Here is a 27,928-nt window from a genome sequence, read left to right on the forward strand (position 1 = left end):
ACAGCCAGCTGCAGTTGTCATAGACTTACAAAATCTTAAATACAGTATATACAAATAGTTAATTAAAATACTGCAAGTAATATTTCAAGTAAACTACTGTTTAATGTACATTGTCTATTTATTTCTACATAAAATACAGTCTTACAAAAATAAGTTTAATACTTTGTTTAGTGTGCTAGCAACACAGTTCTGACACTTATTGCACAAAATGCAGGACCATATGACAGGATCTCCCACTTAAGCCAATATATAACTGTATGTACTCTTATGAGGAAAAAAGTTATAAAGTTTCTTACTGCTCCACCACATGAAGAAAAGAGTCATGTTTAAGAGCTAAAATTACTTTCAAGTGCAGAGTAAAAATTCTACTCACACCAGACTGAAACTTCCAGATACACGTTAGGTGCAGTTCTGTATGTTTCAACAGAGCAAACATAATTCAAAATCAAGGTGATGAGAAGTGGTTCAAATTAAGAATACACACGCATTTCGCTTCTGTTAGTTTTCTTGCCTGAACATTAATGTTTTGGAAAGTATGACATGATACTGATTGAGCAAAGGAATCTTCCATTGAGAGCAATTATGAAATATGTCTTGATATGTGATATTATTTGAAGTAAATTCTTTTCAGTTTCAACTCAGTCAATTTATAAGAGTTAGTTACTTCAGTCAAAACTAATTTATGGAATAAATAAATTTAGAAACTACCTGAAAAAGAAAATATATGATAGAATTATATCTGGAAAAGAAACATCTTAATCTATATGGTACAGTATATAAAATAAAAGTTTTGTCTGTACACTGCTCAGAATTTAAAAAGAATGGTATTTCTGTATCAGTCGTGTCCACAGTAACAAGGAAATGCACTTTTAAAATTTCCATCATCTCTGTCTGTCTGTACGTGTATCACGAGAAAATGGCCGAAGAGAATTTCATGAAAATCGGTATGCTCATTTTGGGAATAAAGCACTACAATCTAGGCTATAAATAATTTTATTCACATGAGTGAAATGGTAGTTTAGGGGAAGGTCTAAAATTTAATTCTCAAATATTTATGTTATTTAGTCGTTCTGTCGATAAATACAACATAATTAACATTACATAGAATTAAATTTCTTATACAATTTTCCCATACCGGCTATGATAACAGAAATATTCATGATTTTAGATTTTTGTTGCTAAGTCCATATCAACACCAAACCACAAGAAAATAAGTGTACAGAATTTAATGAAAATCAGTACATAAAGGCTGGGAATAAGCTGCTACAAACTAGGCTATACATCATTTTATTCACACTGGATAGTTTAGGGGAAGGGGCATAAAATGTTATAAATACCTACACTATGTGATCAAAAGTATCCAGACAGCCCCAAAAACATTAGTTTTTCATCTTAGGTGCATTGTGCTGCCATCTACTGTCAGGTACTCCATAGCAGCGACCTCAGTAGTCATTAGACATCATGAGAGAGCAGAATGGGGTGCTCCGCGGAACTCACAGACTTCGAACGTGGTCAGGTGATTGGGTGTCACTTGTGTCAGAAGTCTGTACGCGAGATTTTCACACTCCTAAACATCCCTAGATCCACTGTTTCTGGTGTGATAGTGAAGTGGAAACGTGAAGGGACATGTACAGCACAAAAGCGTACAGGCCGACCTCTTCTGTTGACTGACAGAGACCGCCAACAGTTGAAGAAGGTCATAAAATGTAATAGGCAGGCATCTATCCAGACCATCACACAGGAATTCCAAACTGCATCAGGATCCACTCCAAGTACTGTGACAGTTCGGTGGGAGGTGAGAAAACTTGGATTTCATGGTCGAGCGGCTGCCCATAAGCCACACATCATGCAGGTCAATGCCAAACGACGCTTCGCTTGGTGTAAGGAGCGTAAACGTTGGACGATTGAACAGTGGAAAAACGTTATGTGGAATGACAAATCATGGTACACAACGTGGCAATCCGATAGCAGGGTGTGGGTATGGTGAATGCCTGGTGAGCGTCATCTGCCAGCGTGTGTAGTGCCAACAGTAAAATTTGGAGGCGGTGGTGTTATGGTGTCGTCATGCTTTTCATGGAGGGGGCTTGCACCCCTTGTTGTTTTGCATGACACTATCACAGCACAGGCCTACAATGATGTTTTAAGCACCTTTTTGCTTCCCACTGTTGAAGAGCACTTCGGGGATGGCGATTGCATCTTTGAACACGATCGAGCACCTGTTCATAATGCACAGCCTGTGGCGAAGTGGTTACACGACAATAACATCTCTGTCATGGACTGGCCTACACAGAGTCCAGACCTGAATCATAGAACACCTTTGGGATGTTTTGGAATGCTGACTTTGTGCCAGGCCTCACCGACCAACATCGCTACTTCTCCTCAGTGCAGCGCTCTGTGAAGAATGGGCTGCCATTCCCCAAGCAACCTTCCGGTACCTGATTGAACGTATGCCTGCGAGAGTGGAAGCTGTCATCAAGGCTAAGGGTGAGCCAACACCATAATGAATTCCAGCATTACCGATGGAGGGCACCACGAACTTGTATGTCATGTTCAGCCAGGTGTCCAGATACTTTTGATCACATAGTGTATGTTATTGGTCCGATAGAAAAGTATTACATAACAAAAGTCATAGGGAATACAAGTTCCGATCATTTATGTCTTGCACAGTTTTACCATACCAACTATGATAACAGAATTCATGAATTTAGACTTTTGTTGCTTAGTCCATGTCAATGCCGAGCATTACTAACATGGAAATGTTGTTTAATCGTGTTAACTGGCGATGGTTTTTGTCATGATTGTCTTAAGGCGTAAAACTGCGTGGTCATTGGTCAATATCGACAAGAAAAATAATATAAAAGATGAGAAAAAATCGTAAAGGAACAATCGTTTGAAAAATAAGAAAGGAAGGACTCCCTTTACATTAGATGCCCTAATATCACAGATTCGAAAGAAAACTGAATGTGAAGGCCTACCATATCGATAGCTCACAAAACTGATCAACAATAACATTACATTGACCAATGTTGCAATGAGATTTCTCTCTTCTGCTGCCACTCATCTCTCATAGATGGGATTACTGCTGAGTCCCAAGTAAAACAGCACGCCTGAATATTGGCGTAAAGTAGCTGTGGAGTTAGATAACTTTGCTCATGCTATATGATTGTCCCATCAACGATGGGTACTACAGCTAATTAAAAATAAAATGACATGTTTCGTTCTTGAAAAATCATCATCAGATTCCATCAAATCACAAATTAAAATATTTAGAAATGTGTAAACATTTATGTTTAAATCCTTAAATACTTGAAATTTGAAACTTATCTTAATGAAGTCCTCAAATGCTAAAGTGGAGAGAAGTGAGAACGGAACATGACATTCTATTTTAAATTAAGCTGTCTCTTTTTCAGGTATAATTCTGATATGATATGTTTTCTTTTTCAAGTGGTTTCTAAATTTATTTATTCATAAATTAGTTTCGACAGATTGAATAATCTAACAGTTACAAAATATATCTGAGAACCATCATGTGATGAACTGATAACCATTTAATACATTCTTACAAAAGGTATTTACTGATTTATATCTATTAGAACAATAAAAAATTGACCGCTGTCATGGGAGAGCCATACCCTACAACACTCACTGTTGATAAAAATTATAGCAGAGGGCTACATTACTGGAAATAAACCAAGAGGAAGGCCAAGGAAAATATTCATAAACAGATCATGAAGGATATACGGACACAAATTAAGTACATAACAGTGAAGAGAGATGCCAATGATTGTGCCATCTGGAGAAATTTCATGGCAACAGACAAGTCTTAGGGCTGTATACAAAAAAAGGAGAAGGATAAATATGACATTTTTCTTTTTCTATAAAAAATGTACTGCATCTTGAAATCCAATGCAGATGACAAACTTCCTCAACAGTATTTTCTAAGCTATGACTTTTTTGTACCATGTGTAGAATATGAAGTTGACTATGCTCCCACAAAATCGTAGTTCAGGTACCTAGAAAAAAAGCAATTTTGGTGACATCCAGCTGTAATTATCACAGACATATAAAATCTTCAATACAGTAAATAATATTTCAAATAACTATCTCTGGTACTCATAGACAGTTTTGTAAACTTCACTGTTACTACAATCAGTTGGTGAAGAGAGAGCAGTTTAAGTGCTGTAACATCTTTAGTCGGGCCGATGACCTTCGATGTTAGGCCCCTTTAAACAACAAGCATCATCATCAACAAGCAAGCAACATCTTTAGTATAACATACAAACTGAATGTGACTGAGGTATGCTTTGCAGCCTTTAAATATATTTTATAATTACAAACAAAATTTGATAACACTGTCTGGTTACACCAGACTAATATATTTAAAAACTGAAATTGCATTTTACAATAGAAGCAAGTACCTATTGTAATGAAGGAGAGAGAAGGACCAGATAATGGGAAAATACGAATAATCTGTTCCACTTATTCTTACCGTATTTTTATCTTCTCAAAGAAGTTTGTAACAGCAGTTTTTCTTTGATATCCATCCTAATTCTCCAGAGTAAAATAAAGCCCAAGAATGTAGTGTCTGCTTCTTCCTCCATAAACTGGATGAAAGTTTCTGCTCATTCAAATACAGTTTGCAGAGGAATATGGGATTGAAGTACAGTCTCTTCTTCCTCAGCATTTCCACGGCGGGCAATTTGCCATTCTCAAATCTTTCAGTTGTTCTAATTTTAATAATTCATAAATTAATGTTATTTGTTTTACAATCCACTAAATGCTTTTACGGATATCAGAGACACCAAGATCCCACAGGAGTTCTTTTACATGCCTGTAAATCTACCGACATGAGTCTGACGTATCTGCGCACCTTCAAATAACATCGGACTGAGCCGAGATCAAACCCGTGAACTTGAGCTCAAAGGTCAGTGCTCTACCATCTGAGCTAATCAGCCCAGTTGTTCTAGTTTTAGTTTCAATGTCTAACAGTGTGTGTGTGTCCAACTCATTTCTCCAGAGAGTTGGATATGAAGTGAGATGAATCTTCATAGCAAGATTTTATGACTGAATGCCCTTCCTGACATTTATCTCATCAGAGGGGTTAATGAGATGAAATGAATTTTTTTATATATAGGACATGATAGGAAGGGAGAGGGTGAAACCCAGTGTCAGCAGACAGCCTACTTCTGTCAAATAGCACCAAGGGGCCTGCTCAAGGCTTAATGTCTCCATCCAACAGATAAATCACAATCTACACCATCATATGCCCTCACTCCAAGTGAACACTGCGGAGAGGTTTGGAATTGAATCGAGGCTTTTGGCATCCAATCTAGTGATCAGAATTGTATACCAACACCTCTTCTACCTTGCTGGTCAACATTCTGATGATGAAATTTTTTCGACCAACAGGACTTGAACCAAGAGATCCTATACACTTGACGCTTTAACGACCATGGCTATTAAGTGGGCTCAATGTCTGACACTTAGGTGTTTTTTCTTATTTAACTGTTTTGAAGACACTGTATTGCAGAAAGCATTTACAGTATGCTTAAAGCTGAACTGAGTATAGTTGATGAGATGAAAACTTGAAATCGACTTTTAAAAACATTTGTGATGATCGATGATGTTCAATAGGCTGATTTCAACAGTAACCAATAAAGCTTCTGTTCACTTACCAGGTGAGACTACCACTTGTTGTGAATTTGTGAGGAGATATGTTTTATGTAAGAATCAACCTGTTTAAGTCTCCAGAAATACATAAGCTAAGCTAAGTAGGAAGGATTTTAGAGAGAAAAAAATGCTGATGGTGAGTGATGAATAACTATCGTATCATTATTTTTCTCTTTCTTTTTTTTTTTTTTTCCATCATATGCTGAAGAACTTGATTTGTTGGTAAATTCAGATATGTTTTACTTCACATTCCATCTGCACACATACACTACTACTGAAAAGTTTCTGAGCACCTCTTATTCTCATGATTTATTTGAAAAATCAGGTTATCAGGGTTTTGTATTTATTGAATGCAACTAATGAAGAAAAGTTTTAAATTTTGCTTTCTTCAAAGTACGCTCTCTTTGCTTTGATCACTGATATCCTTTGATCCTTTCTATCAAGCATGCCGAAGTTTCTTTGGAAACGTCCCTCCATTCCATCTGCAAATGACTCCACAGTGCATGTACATTAATCAAGAGTTTCTTCCTGGCCTTTCTCTCCAAATGATTCCAGAGAAGTTATCAGATTGCAGCAAGGGCTCTGAGGGGGCCATACCATGTTTTTCAGTTCTTTTCTCACTTCTAATCGTTCAACGTACTTCCTGTATATTGAAGATGAATGTTTAGGATCATTACTTGCTGCAGTTGAAACCCTTACCAATTAAACGTATTGCAGATGAAAAACCCAAGTATATTCAAAAATGTTGAATAATGTACGTAACTTGTCAGTGGGAATAATAACTTGTCAATCATAGCATGTTAAGTTTATTCAGTGTTTTGTAAGAAAAAAACTTTGCCATTAACATTAAGTTGCAAATTATAAGAATTCTACTCACCTTACTTTTATATATTTTGTCACAGTATTTATGATAAATCATAATACATTTGCATAAATACTGTACACAAGTACACTATCTGATCAACAATATCTAGACATCCCTATACACTTTTGAACAACAACAAAGGAGGCAGGGAGTTTTTACCCCTCAGTGCAACTATGGAACAGCAACATGGGTAGGTCAGGGGAGCTTAGTGACTTTCAACGTGGAGTAATCAGTGTTACAAGAAATGAATGTCACTGTATTTGTCAACCTTGAACAAGTGTTAAAGGATTTTATTGAGAATAAATTCCACCTTTACAATACTTAATACTTAGGGTAATCATTGGTTGCCACATAAGCAAGAAATTTTTAAGGGACATTTCTAACCTTACAAATGTATTCCCATTGACTGTCAGAGTAAAGTGGAAATGTGAAGGTACAACTACAGAACAACCACAACCAGGTCAGCCACATATACATATACTGACACCCAGGGACCAATGAACATCAAATTAAAAAGTGTGGTACTAGAAAATCATCTGTTGTCTGTAGAAAGAATCCCCAGGGAATTTCAGTGTGCTACGCAAAGTACAGCCAGTCCCATGAATGTGCAACGGGAATTGAAAAGAATAGGGTTTCATGGTCAAGTAGCTGCCCATAAATCATCTTAATGAAACAAATAGTGCTGCATAGTGTGGTGTAAAGAATGAAACCACTGGACACTGGAACAGTGGAAACAGGTAAATTGGAGCGATGAACTGCGTTATAAATTGTGGCAATGTTCGGTGATGACTATTGCTTATACCAACATGATAACACTCAGGGTCATAAATTAGACTCCGTAAGCCAATGGTTTAAGGATAATAATATTGTACAACAGTACTTGCCCACCCAGAGTCCCGAAATAAACCCAATAGAACACCTGTGAGTTAGAATTCATTCCAGATCCCACCATGACAGGGCGAGTTGGCCGTGCGGTTAGGGCCGCGCAGCTGTGAGCCTGTCTCCGGGAGATAGTGGGTTCGAATCCCACTATCAGCAGCCCTGAAAATGGTTTTCCGTGGTTTCTCATTTTCTCACCAGGCTGTACCTTAATTAAGGCCACGGCCACTTCCTTCCAACTCCTAGGCCTTTCCTATCCCATCATACTATAAGACCTAACTGTGTCGGTGCGACGTAAAGCCGCTAGCAAAAAAAAAAAAAAGGTTCCCACCATGCAATACCAACATGTCCTCTGGCTATGACTCTTTGGTGAGAATGGGATGTCATTTCCGCAGAAATGTTTTAACATCTGTTGGAAAGTCTCCCCAACAGTATAACGGCTGTGATAAAGGCAAAAGGTAGGGGGTGTGTGTGTGTGTGTGTGTGTGTGTGTGTTTTTTATCAGCAAATTTTTTGTCTTCAGTTTGAGGTAGGTATCCAGATAGTTTTGATCACATAGTGTCATTTCTACAAATTTTATACTATTTTTCACAAATTTGAATTTCTTGCATAATTTATGCACCTAAATTTTGTTACCTTTCTGTTAAAGATTTGTAAATTTAATGAGTATTTACAACATTAATCTGTCGTTAGTTGATATATGAACATTTTGTTCACAATGAATTTGGAATTGCATTTTCAGGAAAATGGTGAAGGTCACAACTTTGTCTCTCCCTCTACCGGAATTCCATAATGTTGTCTAAAGATGAAAGAATGAAAGATTTGAGACAAATCCTTTTAACAATTAGACAACATTATGGAATTCTGGTAGAGGGAGAGACAAAGTTGTGAAGTAAATACTTTGTCTTTAGAATGCTACTTCTTTCAGTTAGAGGAGAAGTGTAAGTATTTTCCCCAGTGGACCAGTGGTGACTGTCTTCCTGCTTCCACAATTATATGTCCAATTTATATTAATATTTTTTATGTATTTTGATTTGCCATTATACTTTTCATGACACTTTCCTATTTTATCTAACATAACAAATGCAATGGTATATGTATACCAGTTCCAATTTACAGCCCTCTAAAATACTTTGTTATTCTGCTCACCATCTCCCACCAGGGGAAATTCATAATAATATTATTGGTTTCATACTCCACTAAGTACTTTTTGACAATTTTTGGAGATGCCTGGGCAATACATTTTGATGTTGGAGTCCGACAAATTTCCCAGATTACAAGCCCACCTGATGGCCATAATCGTTATGGCATAAAGTCTCTATGGTATTTTCACCATCAGAATGTTGGCCAGCGAGGTAGAAGAGGTGATGGTATACAATTTCTACTCACTAGATTGGATGCCAAAAGCATAGATTCAATAGTTCGAAACCTCTTTGCAGTGTTCATGAAGGCATAGGACGCTGTTGATGATGACTTGTCCGCCAGACACTCCTGACACTAAAAGGCATATGCTAAATAAATAGAAACAAATAAAAAATACAGGTTAAACATGAATATTACAATTAATAACTCTCATTATTGTTCCGTATTGAAGATGACGTTAGGCGTAGATATCAAGGATAATTTAATAAATAGGTGGTTTTTTATTAAATTATCCTTGATATCTACGCCTAAACATGAATATGTCGATAACTGTAAAAGGAAGGTTGAACTCCAGAAAAAAATAAGATTGTTATCACATTGGCTTATTCATCTAGGCCTAAGGGTTAAGAAATCCTTTGAAATATTGGAAGGATTTAATGTCTAAAGCTACTAGCTGTAGCCTTGGCAGCGGCAGCGGTGATGGTTTTAAGGGGAAGTACAAGTAGACAACTATCATCTATCTTGACGATGAAGTCCAAACAATGAAAAGTATGTTATTTGATCACCAATAGTTTAACCAGATAATAGCTGTAACTGATAAACCTCATAAAACTCACGTGGGACAAAAAGCTCACAGATGACGAATCACGCAACATTAGACACAACAGTAGGTTAATTTACCAGATAAGAATATTCGAGCAACCATTTTAAAGTGATGACCAACTGAAAAGTTACTTTTGGTAAGGCACCATTAAAAAACATGACTTCTGGTAGGAGTCCTTTCATATAATCCTGTTTTATTTTGCCTGTACTATAAAACATTAAGTAAAAGACCACATGTCCTATGGAATGGTTGGACAGTATCCTATACCCACTGAGCTAGTGATTTACAAGGCTTTCTTCTAACACTTTACACTGTACAACATACAAAATATGCCAAGAAATATTTTGTCACCTGTATTGCTACAGATCCTCCTCTTTACGGATTTTGAACTTGAGCTCGACAGGTTCTGAGACATTGCTTGATTCTTTAATGTCCCCTGTAATTTCTTCACTGGACTCGCATATATCTCCTGTGATCTGCTCAGTTTCCTCCATTTCATCCACTCCAAATGACACTGGGATCTTTAACAAAAGCAAGTTTCTAATTCTCTCACTTGTAATGAAAAATTAGTTACATTTATTATAACATTGAGCAGGAACTAGGAATAGAAGCAAAACACCAATGAACATATTTCAAGGTTTGGGCACAAAGGCAGATTATGGCTTTGAGGATCCAACCGGCCTTCGTGTTGAAGACTTTTTTTTTGCTATTTGCTTTACGTCGCACCGATACAGATAGGTCTTATGGCGACGACAGGATAGGAAAGGCCTAGGAATGGGAAGGAAGCGGCCGTGGCCTTAATTAAGGTACAGCCCCAGCATTTGCCTGGTGTGAAAATGGGAAACCACGGAAAACTATCTTCAGGGCCGCCGACAGTGGGGTTCGAACCCACTATCTCCCGATTACTGGATACTGGCCGCACTTAAGCGACTGCAGCTATCGAGCTCGGTTTGAAGACCTAACAGACGACAGCGCTGATGATGATGATGATGATGCTGATGAATGATGACAGGAAACAGTAACATTGTAGCATAAGTATGAGACAATTGATAGGAGTAAGATGAGGTACTATTAAAGACCCACAGAGCAACTTACCTCAGTAGGATTATCAAGGTCCTCACTCCTCAGCTCGGTGATGTAGGCCAGTCGAACATTCATGTCAGATTCCTGGAGGTGCTAGAACACAGGTAAACAGCTGTTCTTTCTATCCAATTATACACAGTACAAAATGCAAAAGTAACTGCTCAGATACTTACAATGACAGGCAGCTGAGCACTATTCTTCTTCTTCTGCTGTTGCTGTTTTTTCTTGGCATCCTCTTCACCCTGTAAGAATGTTGATATCAGGACAAAATGTCTGGAAGTCATGCTGTTTACCACGCAAATACAAGCATGGCTTAGTTTCATATTTACACTATAAAATTAACATATCATTAAAAGTTACTTGAATTAATTCTGTATTCTGTAAGAAGGAAGTTAGCTCCCGGACGAAACTATCTATTTTGGTCTGTTTTCAGACCAACTTTGCTTTACGGGAGTGAAAGCTGGGTGGACTCTTGATATCTTATTCATAAGCTAGAAGTAACAGATATGAAAGCAGCAAGAATGATTGCTGGTACAAAAGGTGGGAGCAATGGCAGGAGGGTAATTGGAATGAGAAAATAAAGGCTAAGTTAGGAGCAAACTCAATAGATGAAACTGTACGCATAAATCGGATTCGGTGGTGGGGTCATGTGAGGCGAATGGAGGAGGATAGGTTACCTAGGAAAATAATGGACTCTGTTATGGAGGGTAAGAGGTGTAGAGGGAGACCAAGACGACAGTTGTTAGACTCAGTTTCTAACAATTTAAGAGGTATAGAACCAAATGAGGTCATAGAACTTACAAATAGAGAATTGTGGCAGCGGTTAGTAAAGTCACAGTCACAGAGGCTTGCAGAGTGAATGCTGAAAGGCATAACAGTCTATAATGAAGATGGATGGACGGACGGATGGATGGATTAAGTCTCACTGTAGCCCAACAGTGAGCAGCAGTTATGCAATGTCAACCGGGCTGAAAGTGACTGCTGCTGTGCATGCAAGTACCATCAGAAGGCTGTAAAAAGCTATTTTTTGCTATCTGCTTTACGTCGCACCGACAGATATGTCTTACGGCGACGATGGGACGGAAAAGGCCTAGGAATTGGAAGGAAGCGGCCGTGGCCTTAATTAAGGTACAGCCCCGGCATTTGCCTGGTATGAAAATGGGAAACCACAGAAAACCATCTTCAGGACTGCCGACAGTGGGGCTCGAACCCACTATCTCCCGATTACTGGATACTGGCCGCACTTAAGCGACTGCAGCTGCTGTAAAAAGCAGTGTGTGACATGTGATCGGAGTGCAAAGAATACAAAGAACCTCACTGAAGATACTGGATTTCATACCCAAAAAAAAGATCATTTGTAGAAAGTACTTGCTTTCATCTCAAGAAATCTGCTGCTAGAAGTCACCATTTGCTAGGGAAGGGCAATGGGAGGCATGCTGTCAAAGATAATGATTTTTTCACAGTGGACAAAGAGCACCCTGGTCAGACATTAATGGAAGACGATTCCTATCCGATGCTCAAAGAGTCATCAGAAACACTACATGTCGATGAGTCAGCTGTTAGGAAACATTTTAAGTAATAGGAATGATCCAGAAGTTTGGTCCCACATGAATTGCAGGAAAGAGACATTGCAAAACGTTCAACCTTTCGTGAAATGCTGCTGCAAATACAAAAACGGAAGTCATTTTTGTACTGAATAGTAAGTGACAACAGAAAGTGGATTTATTACAGCAATCCTAAGCACAAGAAATCATGTGTGCATTGTGGTGAACTATCAATCTCAATGCCAAGTTAATGTTGTATATTATGAGCTGCTGCAACCAGGTGGAACCATTAATGTTGAGTGATACCAGTAACAGTTACAACAAGGTTATCCTTCTCCATGATAACACCAGAAAGCATACCACAATTTATGAATTTCATCTTTTTTATTATGCGTGCTGACTATGATATCAAATAATCAAATGAGAAGATCCGTCTAATTCAACACAATTTTTGTTACACTTTTCAATTATACATCATTCTACAATAATACAGGTTTCAACCCGTCATGGGGATGTCTTCATTTCCTTAATGCGAGACTCAATATTACAAAAAATACAACAAGCACATTTAAATACTTAAAATAGGTTTTTTTTGTGTGTGTTATATTGCACATGTAATACCTATGATTTTTTTTCCTGCGTTGTTGCTCTCCTGCAGTTGTCAAATAAGGTAAGTAGTACCAATAAGCACCAGTATTTGTAATGTGTGTAACACTTTGTCATATAATTTGTTGAAGAAGTTAATTAATTTATTATTAATAAAAATGAAGTGAATTGAAGGTATTAAAATCCTTAAAACAGCCGTCCATTAGGTGTGGTGTTATGTTCCATTAGAATTATAGTTAGTATACTAGCAAGGAAAAAATCTCAGATGATAATTATAATCTTCAGAAACACAAAAGCTGTGTTGTCAGCGATTTATTTTAGTATATAGAGAGTCTAGAAAAGAATGAATATTGTGTTAAAGGAAAAGTGTGAATGTGTAATGAGGTATTAATTGGTACTCACTTCCCCGCTGCTTCCTCCGCAAAGGTGATACATGTGCACTGTTATATGGCACTCATGATACTAACAGCCTGTCTCATCGAGTTGGAACAGCTATTAAGGGGGAGGTGATATATAAGCGGAAAGGGTGTGGTTACGATTGGGAGGAGCGTGAGGGGAGTTGTTGATGTCATTCATACATTTCTGTTGCGTGTATCTTTTGGTAATAATTTGTAAATTTCTTTGAATAATATATTAATGTTTTCTGTAATTTTGTTTATATTGTAATTGGGATTGGTTCTCTGATCTCGTTGTATACAAATTTAATTACTTTGCACATGGCAAATAAAGGTACCTTAATGAATAGCCTAGAAGACATTTATATACAACTATACTGCCTGATGAAAAAATTGAAACACCTATACTAGTAATAACAAAAGTTGGCGTTTGGCATTTCTTAGAGGGAGTCCGTTTACTGCCTGCTGGGGCGGGATAAAGGGAGTGGCAGTATGGTTGCCATGGAAACGAGGGTGGGACGACTGCAGTTGCCATGGAGATAAAACTTCTGGGCAGCTCGTCTTGCTGGGAGTTGCCAAACCTCTCACTTCACTTGTGAGTTAGATATTGTCGCAAGCAGTTCAGTGTGAGTGGCATTCTATTTCTGTTTTGTGGCCGATAGTAAGTTTCTGATTGTATTTTAAATACTATTTACGTACATACAATCATCGTATTTTAATTTATATTTCGAGTACGATGAAACGCACCAGGTACTCTACCGCTGGGTGGTGTGGAAAAGAGTACACATGATTTATGACTCCCCGTCCTCCCTGCGCACCCTTTTCCCCTTGAACTCACTTTTTCTTATTTGTTTTACATCCTGTACTTATGCCAATAAGGTGTACAGAGACAAAGTATAGGACAAAGGGCATGTTGAAGGATTTGTCAGGCTATAGGCACCACCCCTGTTAAAGAATAATAATGTTATCGATTTTACGTTCTGTAGCACTTTCAAATACCACAGGACTGAGCCAGGATCGAACCTGCTAAGTTGGGATCAGAAGGCCAGAGCTCTACTGTCTGAGCTTATCAGGCTGGTCCCTGTTAAAAACAACCAAGTCAGTCACAGCAAACTTTGTCCCATTTGCGATCACTCCCATTACAGTGGAAAACAAGAATGTGAAGAAAGACCAGTTCATGTCACAGCAGTCAGAATGAAGGAGGGAACAAGTGAGCCGGAAGCAAGGGGTAAGAGAATGTAGAAAGGAATGCTGGAATGTGGCAACATTGTGAAATGGCACGTGCAATGCTCCTCCCTCCAACCTTACCTGTCAAACGCCAACTTTAGTTAAGTCTAGTATAGAAGGGGAGGAGGAAACAAAATGAAACTTCATGTGTTGAGAGGGTATTTGTTATTGTAGTTTTCTCTAATTATTTTCATAACTTCTTGTGTAGAACTTATCAGTCGTATTTAACTACCAGTCTGAAACAAACATAATTTCTGAAAGATCCGACCACCACCTATCAAAGAATACATTCAAAGGTGGCAATTACAATGGTTCAGTCATCATTCTTGAAACGAAGACCACTTGACCATCACACCAACTCCTCCGGTGACAACAACCAACCCAATGGAAGATCCAACTAATTGTCACAAAAAAAAAAAAGTGGCTTAAGAACACTGAGAAAGATTTAAAGGACCAGAGTCTGAACATCAGTTACGGCAAGGGCCACCAACCACAAATAATGGAAGAACATTGTTAACATTGTTCAGAGGACAGTGGCATCCACAGCAGTGTGCAGGATACAGTACAGGGATTGACCCAACAGCCAGTCACCAGGTAGGGATCAACGAAGAAAAGACGAACTGCATCTCTGATGCACTGGTTAGTAGTCGAACATTATATAATACTGATACATCCTTGGAAGTGCCACTTCCAAAGGTAATACAATAAAACAAGAAATACTTAATAGGACTCAAAAAGCTCCTCAATTTTATTTTCAAGTGAGAAATCTACTTTGGGAAGATAAAACATCCCAGAAAACAAAATTGACCATGTTTCATTCCTCCTTCATTTCAATTCTCTCACCTATGGACTCGAAATATGTGCCCTACACAACAACGCTAATAGTAAAATCCAGTCAACAGAAATGAAATTCATCAGAACAATGGACCAATAGAATGGGAAAGACAAGATTAGAAATGAAGCGAACAGGAAGAAGGCTGGCATTAAAATACCTATTACCAAGCTTTAAGGAAGACACAGACCACAATGGTTTGGACATCTAATAAGGATGAACAGAAGGTGAACAGCAAGGAATTATTTTGACAGAGAAGTGAGAGGGAAGAGACCAATAGGGGGGCCAAGGAATCGAAGAATGCATACAGTGAAATCAGAGGTCAGCAAGAGAAAAGTCAAGTGGGAGGAAAAAGAGGAACAGAAACTATATTCTGACAGCAATAAGTGGTGAGTGCTTGAACACCACACCCGGGAAAGTAGAGCTGGAAATGATGATGATGATGATGATGATAATGATGACGATGACATCCTCACAACAAATCAAACTTTTAACATTTTTGAGAAATGTATGTGCCTGTCTTCCCTGTTTACAGATATCTTTCTCGTTTCCTCCACCTTCCCATCTATACTTCCTAAGTATTTGAAATGTTCCAATTTCTTCACACCTTCTCCTTCAAGAGGTCGACCTATCTTTCTAGTTATCACTTTTCTTCTGAACACTGAATTTCAGTCCATTCCGTGCTGTTCCACTACTTCTGCCCATACATTTAGCTGCTCCTGTACTTCTTCTTCTTTATTACTCTATACTATCACATCATATCCATCCCAATACAAAAAAAATTAAAAATTTAGAAAATAGAAAATAAAATTCCATCAACTATTGTATGCTGTAGCCCTTGAATGAGTCTACCTTTCTGATTGTCACCTGTAAAAAATACTGCTATGGCAAATTGTATTACAGTTATATCCAGGATCATTTTGAATGCCTTATATAACACAAAATGTGAACTAACATTACACATGAGAATTTACTTTTTCCCCTTATGTATATTTTAAAAAATAAGACATAAAGTTATGGAAATCAAAGAACAGTGAGATGGCTATACTCTTATATACAGGAAAGCAGTCATTTTAAGTTCAAATTTAGAGTCGTAAGAAAGTCTTCTGAGAATTGTATTTTAAAGTCACCTGTTTCAGTCTGACATTGGCACCAGGTTTGTGTTCTGCAAGATGTGCAAGGTAGTTCTTCTCCTTGATAGAGTGGAATGCACACATAGAACAGCTAAACATGAGACCATCATCCATACCTGTAAGGAGAACAGAGAATGGTAAAAGCGAGGTCCAAATATCTTCTCTCTCAACATCGTAGGAACACTTCTCACCTGGATGTTTAGTCTTCAGATGTGCCTTGTATGTGCTCGACTGGATGCAGGCATATGTACAGTGAGGGCACTTGTAGGGTTTGTCTCCAGAGTGTTGCATCTTGTGGCGACGTAAAGAGTTGTGGTCTGCAGTGCGGTAGGTGCACTGATCACACCGGAATGGCTTTTCGCCTGCAGAAATACACATCATTACACACCTAGTGCATTTTACAAACAAGAAAAAACATTCTATGTCTCACTTTATATGATTATCAGTGCTCTGCAATTAGTCTGGATAAAAAGAGGTGGTAAAATATGTCAAAACCAGTATTCTATAAAATAATACATAGTCATATACAGATTTTCTTTTCTTAGAATTTGCTTTACGTCACACTGACACACATAGGTCTTATGGCGACGAAGGGATAGGAAGGGGCTAGGAGCGGGAAGGAAGTGGCCATGGCCTTAATTAAGGTACAGCCCAAGCATTTGCCTGGTGTGAAAATAGGAAACCAGAGAAAACCATTATCAGGGCTGCCAACAGTGGGATTCAAACACACTATCTCCTGAATGCAAGCTGACAGCTACGTGCCCCAAACCACGTAGCCACTCGCTCGATCGAGGTAATATATATATCTGCCTTTGCTAGTGAGACCTAGTGTTTACTGTGCATTATGCCTTCTGGTATGGGCAAGAATAAATTTGATACTTTCATTGACCTATCTCATCCTTGAAATTGACAATATGTAAGTGACTGAGGTATGAGCAACGTTAGTAACATCGTTCCTTATGCAGCCAGTCCCTGCTATGAATGGTATAAAAACACCACTCATAGGGTTGGCTGGTGTGTGCATTTCAGTAGACTTGGCAGAGTGACATGTGACAAAGTGACATTATGTCTGAGCAAGGAATAGACAATATGAACACATTTACTCCCACAGATCACCAGAACATATCAAACTCTCTTCTCATCAAAGAAACGCCGCTTTGCTGCCAGTACACTTTTAACTATTCTCAGCATTCTCAGAACAAGTTTTTCTAACAATGATGCAGGTATATTTTGCCAGGCATTCTGCAAGATGTCCCACAGCTCTTTCGATGAAGGAGGACACTCTTTTTGGACTTGCTGATCCAACTGCTCCCACAGCAGCTCAATTGGATTTCAGTCCGAGGATTAGCGGGGGGGGGCATTCTATTAAAAACAATCCCCCAGAGCTCTGTTTGTTTTGCAGATAATTCATGAAATAATGAGATGTGTGCCTGGGGTCATTGTCTTGTTGGAGGGCAAACCAACGCTGCTGTCCAGACGGAAGAACATAACGAGATAGGATAGAATGGTAGTCGTTTCTGTCCAGTGTTCCTTGAATTTGGTGCAGTCTATCAGCTCTACTGAATGTGAAAAACAACCCAAACCATCACAGAGCCCCTCTCCATGTTTCACTGCAGGTGTTATACAGTAGGATGCATTTTTTCCGATGCTGAACATCGAACATAAATTCGTCACCGTTGCCCGAAAACCTTCGAGAATTGGTTACAGTAATATATTCTGTCATTAAACAATCATTAAACATATTTGTGCAGGTACATATGTTTTGTCCGGAAACTTTTGGCCGGCAGTGTACATACATATATACGTACATTACATACTTACAAACAAAATGACATCTAAGAACAAAAACCTTTAAGTCCAATTTGATTAATTTTACAGGATAAGCAAAGAACTGTTTTTCTTTATATTTCAAAGTCTCTTGTAACAGGTTTATTGATAATTACATTCCAAAATATCGTAGAAACATGCAGGTATTTACATCTTACAAATTCATCTGGACATACAAGTTTTTCATATTTTTGCAGTTGAGTGGTCCTAGGTTTGCATTATATTTAATTTAGGTGATTGCAGCAGGTAATTTGACAACTTTATATTTCATTAGTTGTTTTATTACAGACAACTAAATCTAAAATTAAAATGTTTCATCACTGGTCTGCGATGACTCTCCAGTCTTGGTGAAAATTAATCATTTCTATGAAAAACAGTGTTCTGATTTCAAAAAAGTAAACAGTTTTGTCTTAACACAAACAGGTTTTATGTAATTTGATATTAAATTAATTTTACTCGATACTATACATAGCTCGTCATTATTGTGGTAACAGTGATACAGTTATATCAAAATACAGTAGAAGTCCGTTATAGCGAGAATTCACAACCGCAGAAAATTTACTCGCTATAGCACATTGTCGTTATATCCAATTTTTTGTATAAAAGTCGGAAAATCCCCCATACACTTTAAAATCGGTAAGAAACGGCAATCAGTTTGGTTAAAACTTGCGTTTCCGCGGATAATATCCACACGATGACTTAATTGTTTGTTATTTTTCGAAATGCGATACTACGTGAAAGTGTACTTTTAATTTTATTCTGAAAAAATTAGTTCCGTATTTCTCGGAATCTAAGACGAACCCCACTTTTTCTTTCAAAAAGTTTAAATCAGGCTCAAAAAGTGCTTTGTAAAATCATATGAATGCCTTCGTTGTACAGTACGCATTTGTATACTATTTTAGACGCTGAACATTGGCTTTCGTTATGCCGCATTTTTTGCGACTGCAAAATTATTCTTTATTTCCGCGGGTTTAATGACCATTAACTTAAAATAGGCATCATAATACCGAACAGAACCCGTTGAAAATTTGCCGGCAGTACCTATTCCATGCGTCTCTACAATACGGCGATCCATCAGGAGAATATTAGTGCTGTCTATAAAACTGTAACGGTACTTTTACTCAGAGTCAGATATAACCGGCTGCCGCTACATGCACGTCTCGCTTGCCAGGTTCGGCTAACTTCAGCGGCTAGCGATGTATAGGCCTAATCGCGGACGTTAAAGGTCAACGAACGAGTTTATTGCGCCACGATATGGCCTTTCCGCCCTTGCGTTTTTCGTGCACATACCGGTACCTTACAATTTAATTTTCGACTTGTTTAAAGCATCCTTGTTACGGACCACTGAATGCATTTTTTGTATCTTTGCCTTCACGCTGACTCCAAATATTGGCTTTAGTTTGGCCTGTGCCATATTTTCTTGCGGCTGCACAATTATTCTACATTTCCGAGTGTTTCATAACCATTAAATTAAAATTGGCATCATAAAATCGACGGGAAACCGTTGAAAATTTGTTGGTAATACCTGTTCCACATAGGTATCTTTACGATTATCCATCACGAAAATATTCTTGCTGTCTATAAAACTTAATTTTACTAAGAGTCGGGTACAGTGGACGCATTATAACTCTGCCACTGAGTAGCCGTGGCCTTTCTAAGAATTCGAAGACTGGCATGTTTTGATGTCATTCTGCACATTTGAGAAACGTTTTTGTAGAGCCTAATAGAACGTCATTAGCTGGCCATACACGGACAGATTCTTTGGCAGGCCTCGCCTTTGGGGCCAGATCCGACAGACCGCTTGCCAGGCTTGACCTTCAGAGACCCGGCCCGCTGCTCGCCATCAACTGTGACACCAAGCCTCTCGTGTTGTGCAACATAATCTGTCAACATTCCAGACCCTCTCATTAATGGAATGATCCCTTTGTTCTCAGCAGGCCAAGCCTCATCTGCTGGCCTTTCAAACTAGTTTGAAATCCTTGCCGGTCGGGTCTGCCGTACTTAGAACTGTGCGATGGACATCGAAGCAGACGGTGTCCAGAGGGGAAAAAAATGCTGTTGCGGCTGTTGGAATGCGCATTTTGCTATATGTTAAATCATGAAAACAAAAAAATCGATCGAAGTGGATAAAATCATGGATAGGAGAGCGAGACAGCTTTAGTCACATGAGTCTGATACAACACCTGAGAGAAAATGAACCGGACGATTACAAGAATTACTTGCGAATGGACCACAGCGATTATGATATGCTGTTAGGTAAGCATGTACCGGGCGAGTTGGCCGTGTGGTCAGTGGCACGCGCCTGTGAGCTTGCATCCGGGAGATAGTGGGTTCGAATCCCACTGTCGGCAGCCCTGAAGATGGTTTTCCATGGTTTCCCATTTTCTCACCAGGCAAATACTGGGACTGTACCTTAATTAAGGCCACAGCCACTTTCTTCGAACTCCTACGCCTTTCCTATCCTATCGTCGCCATAACACCTATCTGTGTCGGTGCGACGTAAAGCAACTAGCAAGAAAAAAAAAAAGCACGAATGGATTTTTCTCATTATTACGTTAAATGTTTGATCCTTCTCAGTCTTATCCTTGGCTTTGACAATATGAAAGTGACTGAGGTACGAGCGATGCTAGTAATACCATTCCTTATGCAGCCAGTCCCTGTTATGAATGGTATGAAAATATCACGCATAGGGTCAACTGGTGCGTGCATTTCAGTGGGTTTGGCAGACTGATATGCGAGCAACTTCTGGCTCGGTGAGGAAAGCAACGGGAAGCTATCTCACTCCTCATTTCCCTAGTACGCATCTTCCAGTGATGCCTAGGCTTCTATGACAGCTGTTGGCATAACTGTGGAGGATCAGACCAGCCTTCGGACTGAATACCAAACATACACAACACATACATAATGGACTTGTTTACCGGGCGAGTTGGCCGTGCGGTTAGGGGTGCGCAGCTGTGAGCTTGCATCCGGGAGAGAGTGGGTTCGAATCCCACTGTCGGCAGCCCTGAAAATGGTTTTCCGTAGTTTCCTATTTTCACACCAGGCAAATGCTATGGGCTGTGCCTTAATTAAGGCCACGGCCGCTTCCTTCCAACTCCTAGCCCTTCCCTATCCCATCGTTGCTATAAGACCTATCTGTGTCGGTGCGACGTAAGCCACTAGTAAAAAATGACTTGTTTTGCGTAGCTCTTACTGGAGAACAGTCTAGTTGAAAGCGTATTTACCGTGGATATTGTAGCTTCTAAGCTGAAGAAGGATGAAAGGAGGATACTGAAGAAAGCTTGACTGCGACACCTCATGTTTTAATTGTCAGAGACACAGCCGCTCTTTGTACATTTCAATAAATTTCCCTAGCAGTGCCTTTGTCCACTCCAGGCTTTCCTTACAGGAGGCTTGATCTGTGAGGCGAGGTCTTTCCGTTGAGGTGCTGACAACAGATCTGGTCTGTAGCGGATAACGCCTCAAACTGACCTTGCTCACTAACGAGCAGCCCTAGCCTGTCGGTATGCGTCACAAAAGACCTCGCCTGTCAGAATTCCTTTCCGTGTATGGCCGGCTATTCTCTCTTCACTATTTCCCGAGATCCAGTGACATTACACACACAGGCATTGTACAACCGGTTGTCATGGCTAGCGATGTATAATAAAAGGCGGCCGTTTATTGTCAACGACTTTTGCGTGTGCGTGCGTGTGCGGGGGTGAAAAGAAGCAGCGTGGTTACCGCGAAAGTTTCCAGTGGTATCCATTTCTGTTAGGCCGCGAATGCAAGACGACCCTTGGTATTTCGCATGAGATTCTGAGGAATAAAACGCCGTCTTGGATTCGGAGAAATACGGTATCACTCCAGAGTTTTCTTCTTCAAATGGCATCACCTAACCCAACCGTATATGTGTCATGAAAACACAGAAATGAGTTATACTCGGTAACATTTACGTGTGAATAGCCTTTCCGAAATTTAACTAGACGCGAGAAAATATGAACTATCCTCTGAAATCAGTGATGTATTCTGCCATATCTTGAGGTGTATCACATTCTTACTTAATTTCAGTAGGCTACATAACATTAAAATTACGAGATCGTTTATAGTACGCGAATCTTTTCTTGAGCCTAAGTTCCCATTCAGCACTATGGAGCTCAGGGATCAAGAAAAGGTTTGCGTATTATACTTCAACCGTTATTTTGAATGAGTTAACAACTGCTATCGGCCACGTTATTTACGCATTTATTACGAAAACTTGTTATCCTCTTTCATTTCGAATTTTCTTTAGAGAATAGCAGGCGTTGGGTATTAGTAATCGACTCCCAACATCGCCTTCGAATGCAGACGAGAGAGCTCGCAAATGCACACAGTGAGAAAACTATACCGTACCAAAGATGATCGATCGCATTTTGTGGCAAACTATTCAGTTTCCTTATTCAAACAGCGTCACCTATCCTAACTTAAGCGTACTATACGTATGCTGAAAACATACTTCAAGCGCCATTAGAGAAATTATAACCTTCTCGCTATAAATTTACATGATAACAAGCCTTTCGTAACTTATCCAGACGCGAGAAAGTATAAACTAACCTATGAAATCACCTATGCACTCTGCCATATCTCCAGGTGTACCCCATTTTTACTTAATTGCAGTATTTAACATTAAAATTAAGCAATCGTTTAGTCAGCCTTTATTTTTAACGAGTTAAGAACTGTTAATATAGATGTTGATTCCCAAAGGGAATTTAAAATATTTGTCCCGAATGAGTAAATTTATAATACCATGGACATTATAAATTTTTTTCCAGCTAACTCATTCTTGGTTGCCTGCGTTTCGCCCTCGTGTGCTAAGTTAGGCTCATCAGTTGGGACTTAGCACACCACCCAAGACGCAAGGCTAGTGCATACCGTGGAGGCCACTGCATAGGCTACTTGAAGCCACCAGCAGTGCCAATGCACTATGAGAGCTATGTCTCATTTCCAAAATTTGATGCCTGCCTGGCCATCAGATAATATAGATGTTGATTCCCAAAGGGAATTTAAAATATTTGTCCCGAATGAGTAAATTTATAATACCATGGACATTATAAATTTTTTTCCAGCTAACTCATTCTTGGTTGCCTGCGTTTCGCCCTCGTGTGCTAAGTTAGGCTCATCAGTTGTGCACTATGAGAGCTATGTCTCATTTCCAAAATTTGATGCCTGCCTGGCCATCAGATAATATAGATGTTGATTCCCAAAGGGAATTTAAAATATTTGTCCCGAATGAGTAAATTTATAATACCAATATAATAATATAATAATATTATAAATTTACTCATTCGGGACAAATATTTTAAATTCCCTTTGGGAATCAACATCTATATTATCTGATGGCCAGGCAGGCATCAAATTTTGGAAATGAGACATAGCTCTCATAGTGCATTGGCACTGCTGGTGGCTTCAAGTAGCCTATGCAGTGGCCTCCACGGTATGCACTAGCCTTGCGTCTTGGGTGGTGTGCTAAGTCCCAACTGATGAGCCTAACTTAGCACACGAGGGCGAAACGCAGGCAACCAAGAATGAGTTAGCTGGAAAAAAATTTATAATGTCCAATAACAGACCATTATATTGGTATTAAGAACTGTTATCGGACACGTTATTTTTTACGAAAAAATGTTCTTCATGTCGAATTTACTTTACGGAACAGCAGTCGATGGGTATTACTAACAGACTCCAACATTTATTTATTTTTTGCTATTTGCTTTACGTCGCACCGACACAGATATGTCTTATGGCGACAATGGGATTGGAAAGACCTAGGAATGGGAAGGAAACGGCCGTGGCCTTAATTAAGGTACAGCCCCAGCATTTGCCTGGTGTGAAAATGGGAAACCACAGATCTTCAGGGCTGCCGACAGTGGGGTTCGAACCCACTATCTCCCGATTACTGGATACTGGCCGCACTTAAGCGACTGCAGCTATCGAGCACGCTGACTCCAACATCGCCATCGAATGTCGACGAGAGCACTCGCTAGTGAACATAGCGAGGAAACGGTACCGAAGATAATTGATTGCATATAATATAATCGCTGGGGTGCATAAATATCGATAACGGAAGAAATCGCGCGCGCATAATCGCTCGTAATAACGGATGCGTCAGTGATAGGGCTCTCGCTGTAACCAAATACACAGTTTAATATAGAAATTTTGAAGGGACAGCAAAATATTGTCGGTATAACGGGGTTCTCGTTATATGCCATACTCGCTATAGTGGACTTCTACTGTATAAATTATGTTAGTACACACAAGTGATACTTCATGTATGTATATGTCTGTACCGAACAAACCATCCCTCGTCTGCTTGCACATCATTGAATTGCTTATTTTTAAATTGCCATATGTTTAAAGTTTCAAAAGTGCATGTTATATTGTCAGTACATGACTAGGAAATGAGGAATAAATCTGTCAGGAGAAGAGTGCCGATCTTGTACATTTATCTGTTAAGATATTATAAACCCAGTCCTTAAAGGTAATTATGTCCTAGCATAATACCACAAAGCTCTCAGATGCATTCCATTACTTGCAGTTGTCGGTAGTGTAGTATCCTCTTATTAAATGTTAACTGTTTTGTGCTGTTTTTAGTCTTGTTTTGAGTTGTGCATGAAGTGCTATAGAGTTAACAATAATATGGCTTTTCTCAGTGGAAACAGCAGGAAACTTTTTTTTTTGCAAGTTGCTTAACGTCGCACCGACACAGATAGATCTTATGGCGACGATGGGACAGGGAAGGGCTAGGAGTGGGAAGGAAGCAGCCGTGGCTTTAATTAAGGTACAGCCTGGTGTGAAAATGGGAAACCACGGAAAACCATTTTCAGGGCTGCCGACAGTGGGGTTCGAACCCACGATCTCCCAAATACTGACAGCAGGAAGCAATGTATGAACAATCCCAATAATTTCTGTTACAGAATATGTGGTTCATATTTGTTATAAAGACAGAAAATAATTATTTACACAACTGCCGCGGAAAGTAATCTTTTATGTTATCAGTGAGATGTTTATGCCCGAGTAACGTAAACTTAACGAGTGAGATGTTTACGTCTAACGTAAACTGATCACTTCAGTGGCTGTTGCATATAATATTTTATTTCATACTATGGTGAATTTACTCATTTTAAATTAAATATTTAATTATAAATCAATTTGTCATGTCACGTAAATCATCCATGATTGACTCATGCAGTGACTTTTTTTGTTTCGTTGATAGTACTTTGCTAAGGAAGATATAAGAGGTGTATACATGGAGTTATGTGGTAATAAAACATCAAATTAATGTTATTTGAAGCAGTGAACAGTCTACTAAGCTACCAGAGTCTTAAACGTGATCATCTGGTCCAGGATTAACGAAGGTAATACAAAATACGCACCGCACCTGGGAAACTGGACACGGTTAACTGATGATGATGATGATGAATACAAAATATGCAATTTACATTGCAGGCTCAACCTTTTTCCTCTAGACCTTCCATGTTTCTGCTCAGAACTGTGGTAAATAAATAATACTAATTTATCTTTCGGAAATGGATTTATGTATACATTAGTTAACATGGTGATGGTAGGAAATTACTTGAGCTGGGAATGTAGAGACGCCGTTTTTGTTGTAGATGGGTACGGAACCACAGTGCTGCAGTCAGACGGAGAAACTATTCAACAAGGTTAATTTAGGTGTTTTCTGATTCATAATCTCTCTGACTATCCGTGTTTAAATTACTGTGAAGCGGAGCAACCAATCAGACACAATTTCTAATAAAACAGTGTGGAAAGTAATTACATTATGGTAAAGTGTCATTTTCCATATTCTTTTCAATATGGAAAGAAGGCAATTACATCATAGTATGAAATAAATAATATTACATGAATTTTGTGTATTTTAATATTAAACTTGGAGACCAGGATAAGAAGTGGGCTCCACATCCTGTGGGTAAACCCTGTATTGAAGCAGTAAGGCACTGGTACAATGGAAAATGGAAATCCATGCCATTTTGGATTGCTGTGATATGGTATAAAAACTACTATGATGAAGAAAAAAAAAATCACTATGATGATAGTTACTTCCAGTTGAGCGATGTACAAGTGTACAACGAAATAAATAAGTATAAAATTAAATACCCAGAAAGCTTAGTATCAGCTATAAGACCTGTGCCCCATGAATCAGATCTCTCAGTTCCCAACCCAATAAGAGAATGTAGAGAATTCATGTTCCTCTGGTCTATAGAAAATGTTAATGTTGATGAAGATTTCTTATGAACCACTGAAACCGAGTTGAATGATTTAGTGTGGGATTTAAGACTTGACATGAACCAGAGCAAAATCCTGAATTCTAGATTAAAGAAGAAAATCCGCTTGCACCAGAAATCACAATTTACTGGTAATAAGAATCAAGAACAAGAATTTACTATGTTCTTCGAAATGGAAAACCAGTTGGCTTATTGTTGTGACATACAGTACATTGTTTAATTCTTCAACTGGGAGAGAGGGATGCGTACTAGTGTAATTGCATGCCTGTGTGTGAGTGATTATTAAAATTAGTTAATAAATTTTGAGTAATGCTACCAGTCATTTATTTGTTCATCTAACAATTATTATTAATATTATTATTATTATTTTGCTATTTGCTTTACGTCGCACCGACACAGATAGGTCTTATGGCGATGATAGGATAGGAAAAGCCTAGGAAGTGGAAGGAAGCAGCCGTGGCCTTAATTAAGGTACAGCCCCGGCATTTGCCTGATGTGAAAATGGGAAACCACGGAAAACCATCTTCAGGGCTGTCGACAGTGGGGCTCGAACCCACTATCTCCCGATTACTGGATACTGGCCGCACTTAAGCGACTGCAGCCATCGAACTTGGTATTATTATTATTATTATTATTATTATTATTATTATTATTATCATTATCATTATTATTAACTAATTATGTTTTCTGATGGTTTTCAACCACTGGACCACTAAACATTTATCAATATTTTGATATTTTTTTACCAGTAGCTACAGTTCAATTGATATATTATTTTCAGAGAACATAATATCATATTTCAGAAAGCACTGGATTATTTTCAGAGAAGCTAGAAGTACAGAAAGCACTGGGTATACTAGAGGCAGACGAAAATGTTAGTGATATAGAGAGATTTTTCGTAGAGTTCCCAGTTACAAACATTTTTTTTGTCTGTTGAGAATTGAGGGAAGGAGGGTGGTGACAGATTTATCGGCAACCCAACTGGGCCATCAATTATCGAGTGAAGCTGAGCTTGTGTTCAAAAATTTCATGCATTTAGAATAAGAATGTGATGTTCTTCTAAATAAAAAAATCACCCAGTTCCAAAAACAACAAAAAAAAAAAAATATATATATATATATATAAATAACTGTATGGAGTAAAGATGACATCCATACAACTTATAGTATGTTCCCAAAGCCAGTTTACACGTCACTTCGTGACAAAACTTCTATTTAAATTTTTGAATTAATTTTTAATGAAGATGCTGTAAACTGTCAAAAGAGTGTAGTAAGTCTGCATTTTTTTTAAACTCCAATGAGCTAAAGATCAAACCAGAAGAAATCAAAATTGTTTTGGCAGTGCTTCTCCTCTCTAGCTTGTACTCCCTATTCGTGATAACCCAGTTAGGTTTGGATATAATGTCTGGAGTCTCAACACACCTTATAAATATAATCTTATAACTTATAAATTTTGATGTTTATTAGGACAAGAACCCCAACGGTAAACTGGAGTATGAGGAAACCTTTTGAACATGTGCTGTGCCAATAGCAATAACGTTGGATGATCTTCCAGATGGTCTGGAAAGAATGAATTTTCACATTCACTTTAATAGTTTACTTACTGGATTGTTACTGCTTTGACATCTGAAGAGTAGAGGATATGGT

The 27,928-nt window shown here is 38.6% G+C and overlaps 1 protein-coding gene across 1 annotated transcript in view; it reads right to left on the reverse strand.

Annotated features, from left to right (window-relative positions):
- Window positions 1-9,561: 9,561 nt before the first annotated feature.
- Window positions 9,562-27,928, reverse strand: part of LOC136875969 (uncharacterized) — a 174,031-nt gene continuing 155,664 nt past the window's right edge. Inside the window, exons 9-13 of the mRNA XM_068228283.1 lie at window positions 16,392-16,562; window positions 16,198-16,316; window positions 10,637-10,705; window positions 10,476-10,556; window positions 9,562-9,901 (exon numbers count right to left, since the gene is read on the reverse strand). Of these exons, the coding sequence (XP_068084384.1) occupies window positions 9,740-9,901; window positions 10,476-10,556; window positions 10,637-10,705; window positions 16,198-16,316; window positions 16,392-16,562 (602 nt within the window). The 3' untranslated portion in view covers window positions 9,562-9,739. The remainder of the gene's footprint in view (window positions 9,902-10,475; window positions 10,557-10,636; window positions 10,706-16,197; window positions 16,317-16,391; window positions 16,563-27,928) is intronic.

The sequence above is a fragment of the Anabrus simplex genome, chromosome 6 (genome assembly GCF_040414725.1).
Source record: "Anabrus simplex isolate iqAnaSimp1 chromosome 6, ASM4041472v1, whole genome shotgun sequence".
Classification (NCBI taxonomy): Eukaryota; Metazoa; Arthropoda; class Insecta; order Orthoptera; family Tettigoniidae; genus Anabrus; species Anabrus simplex.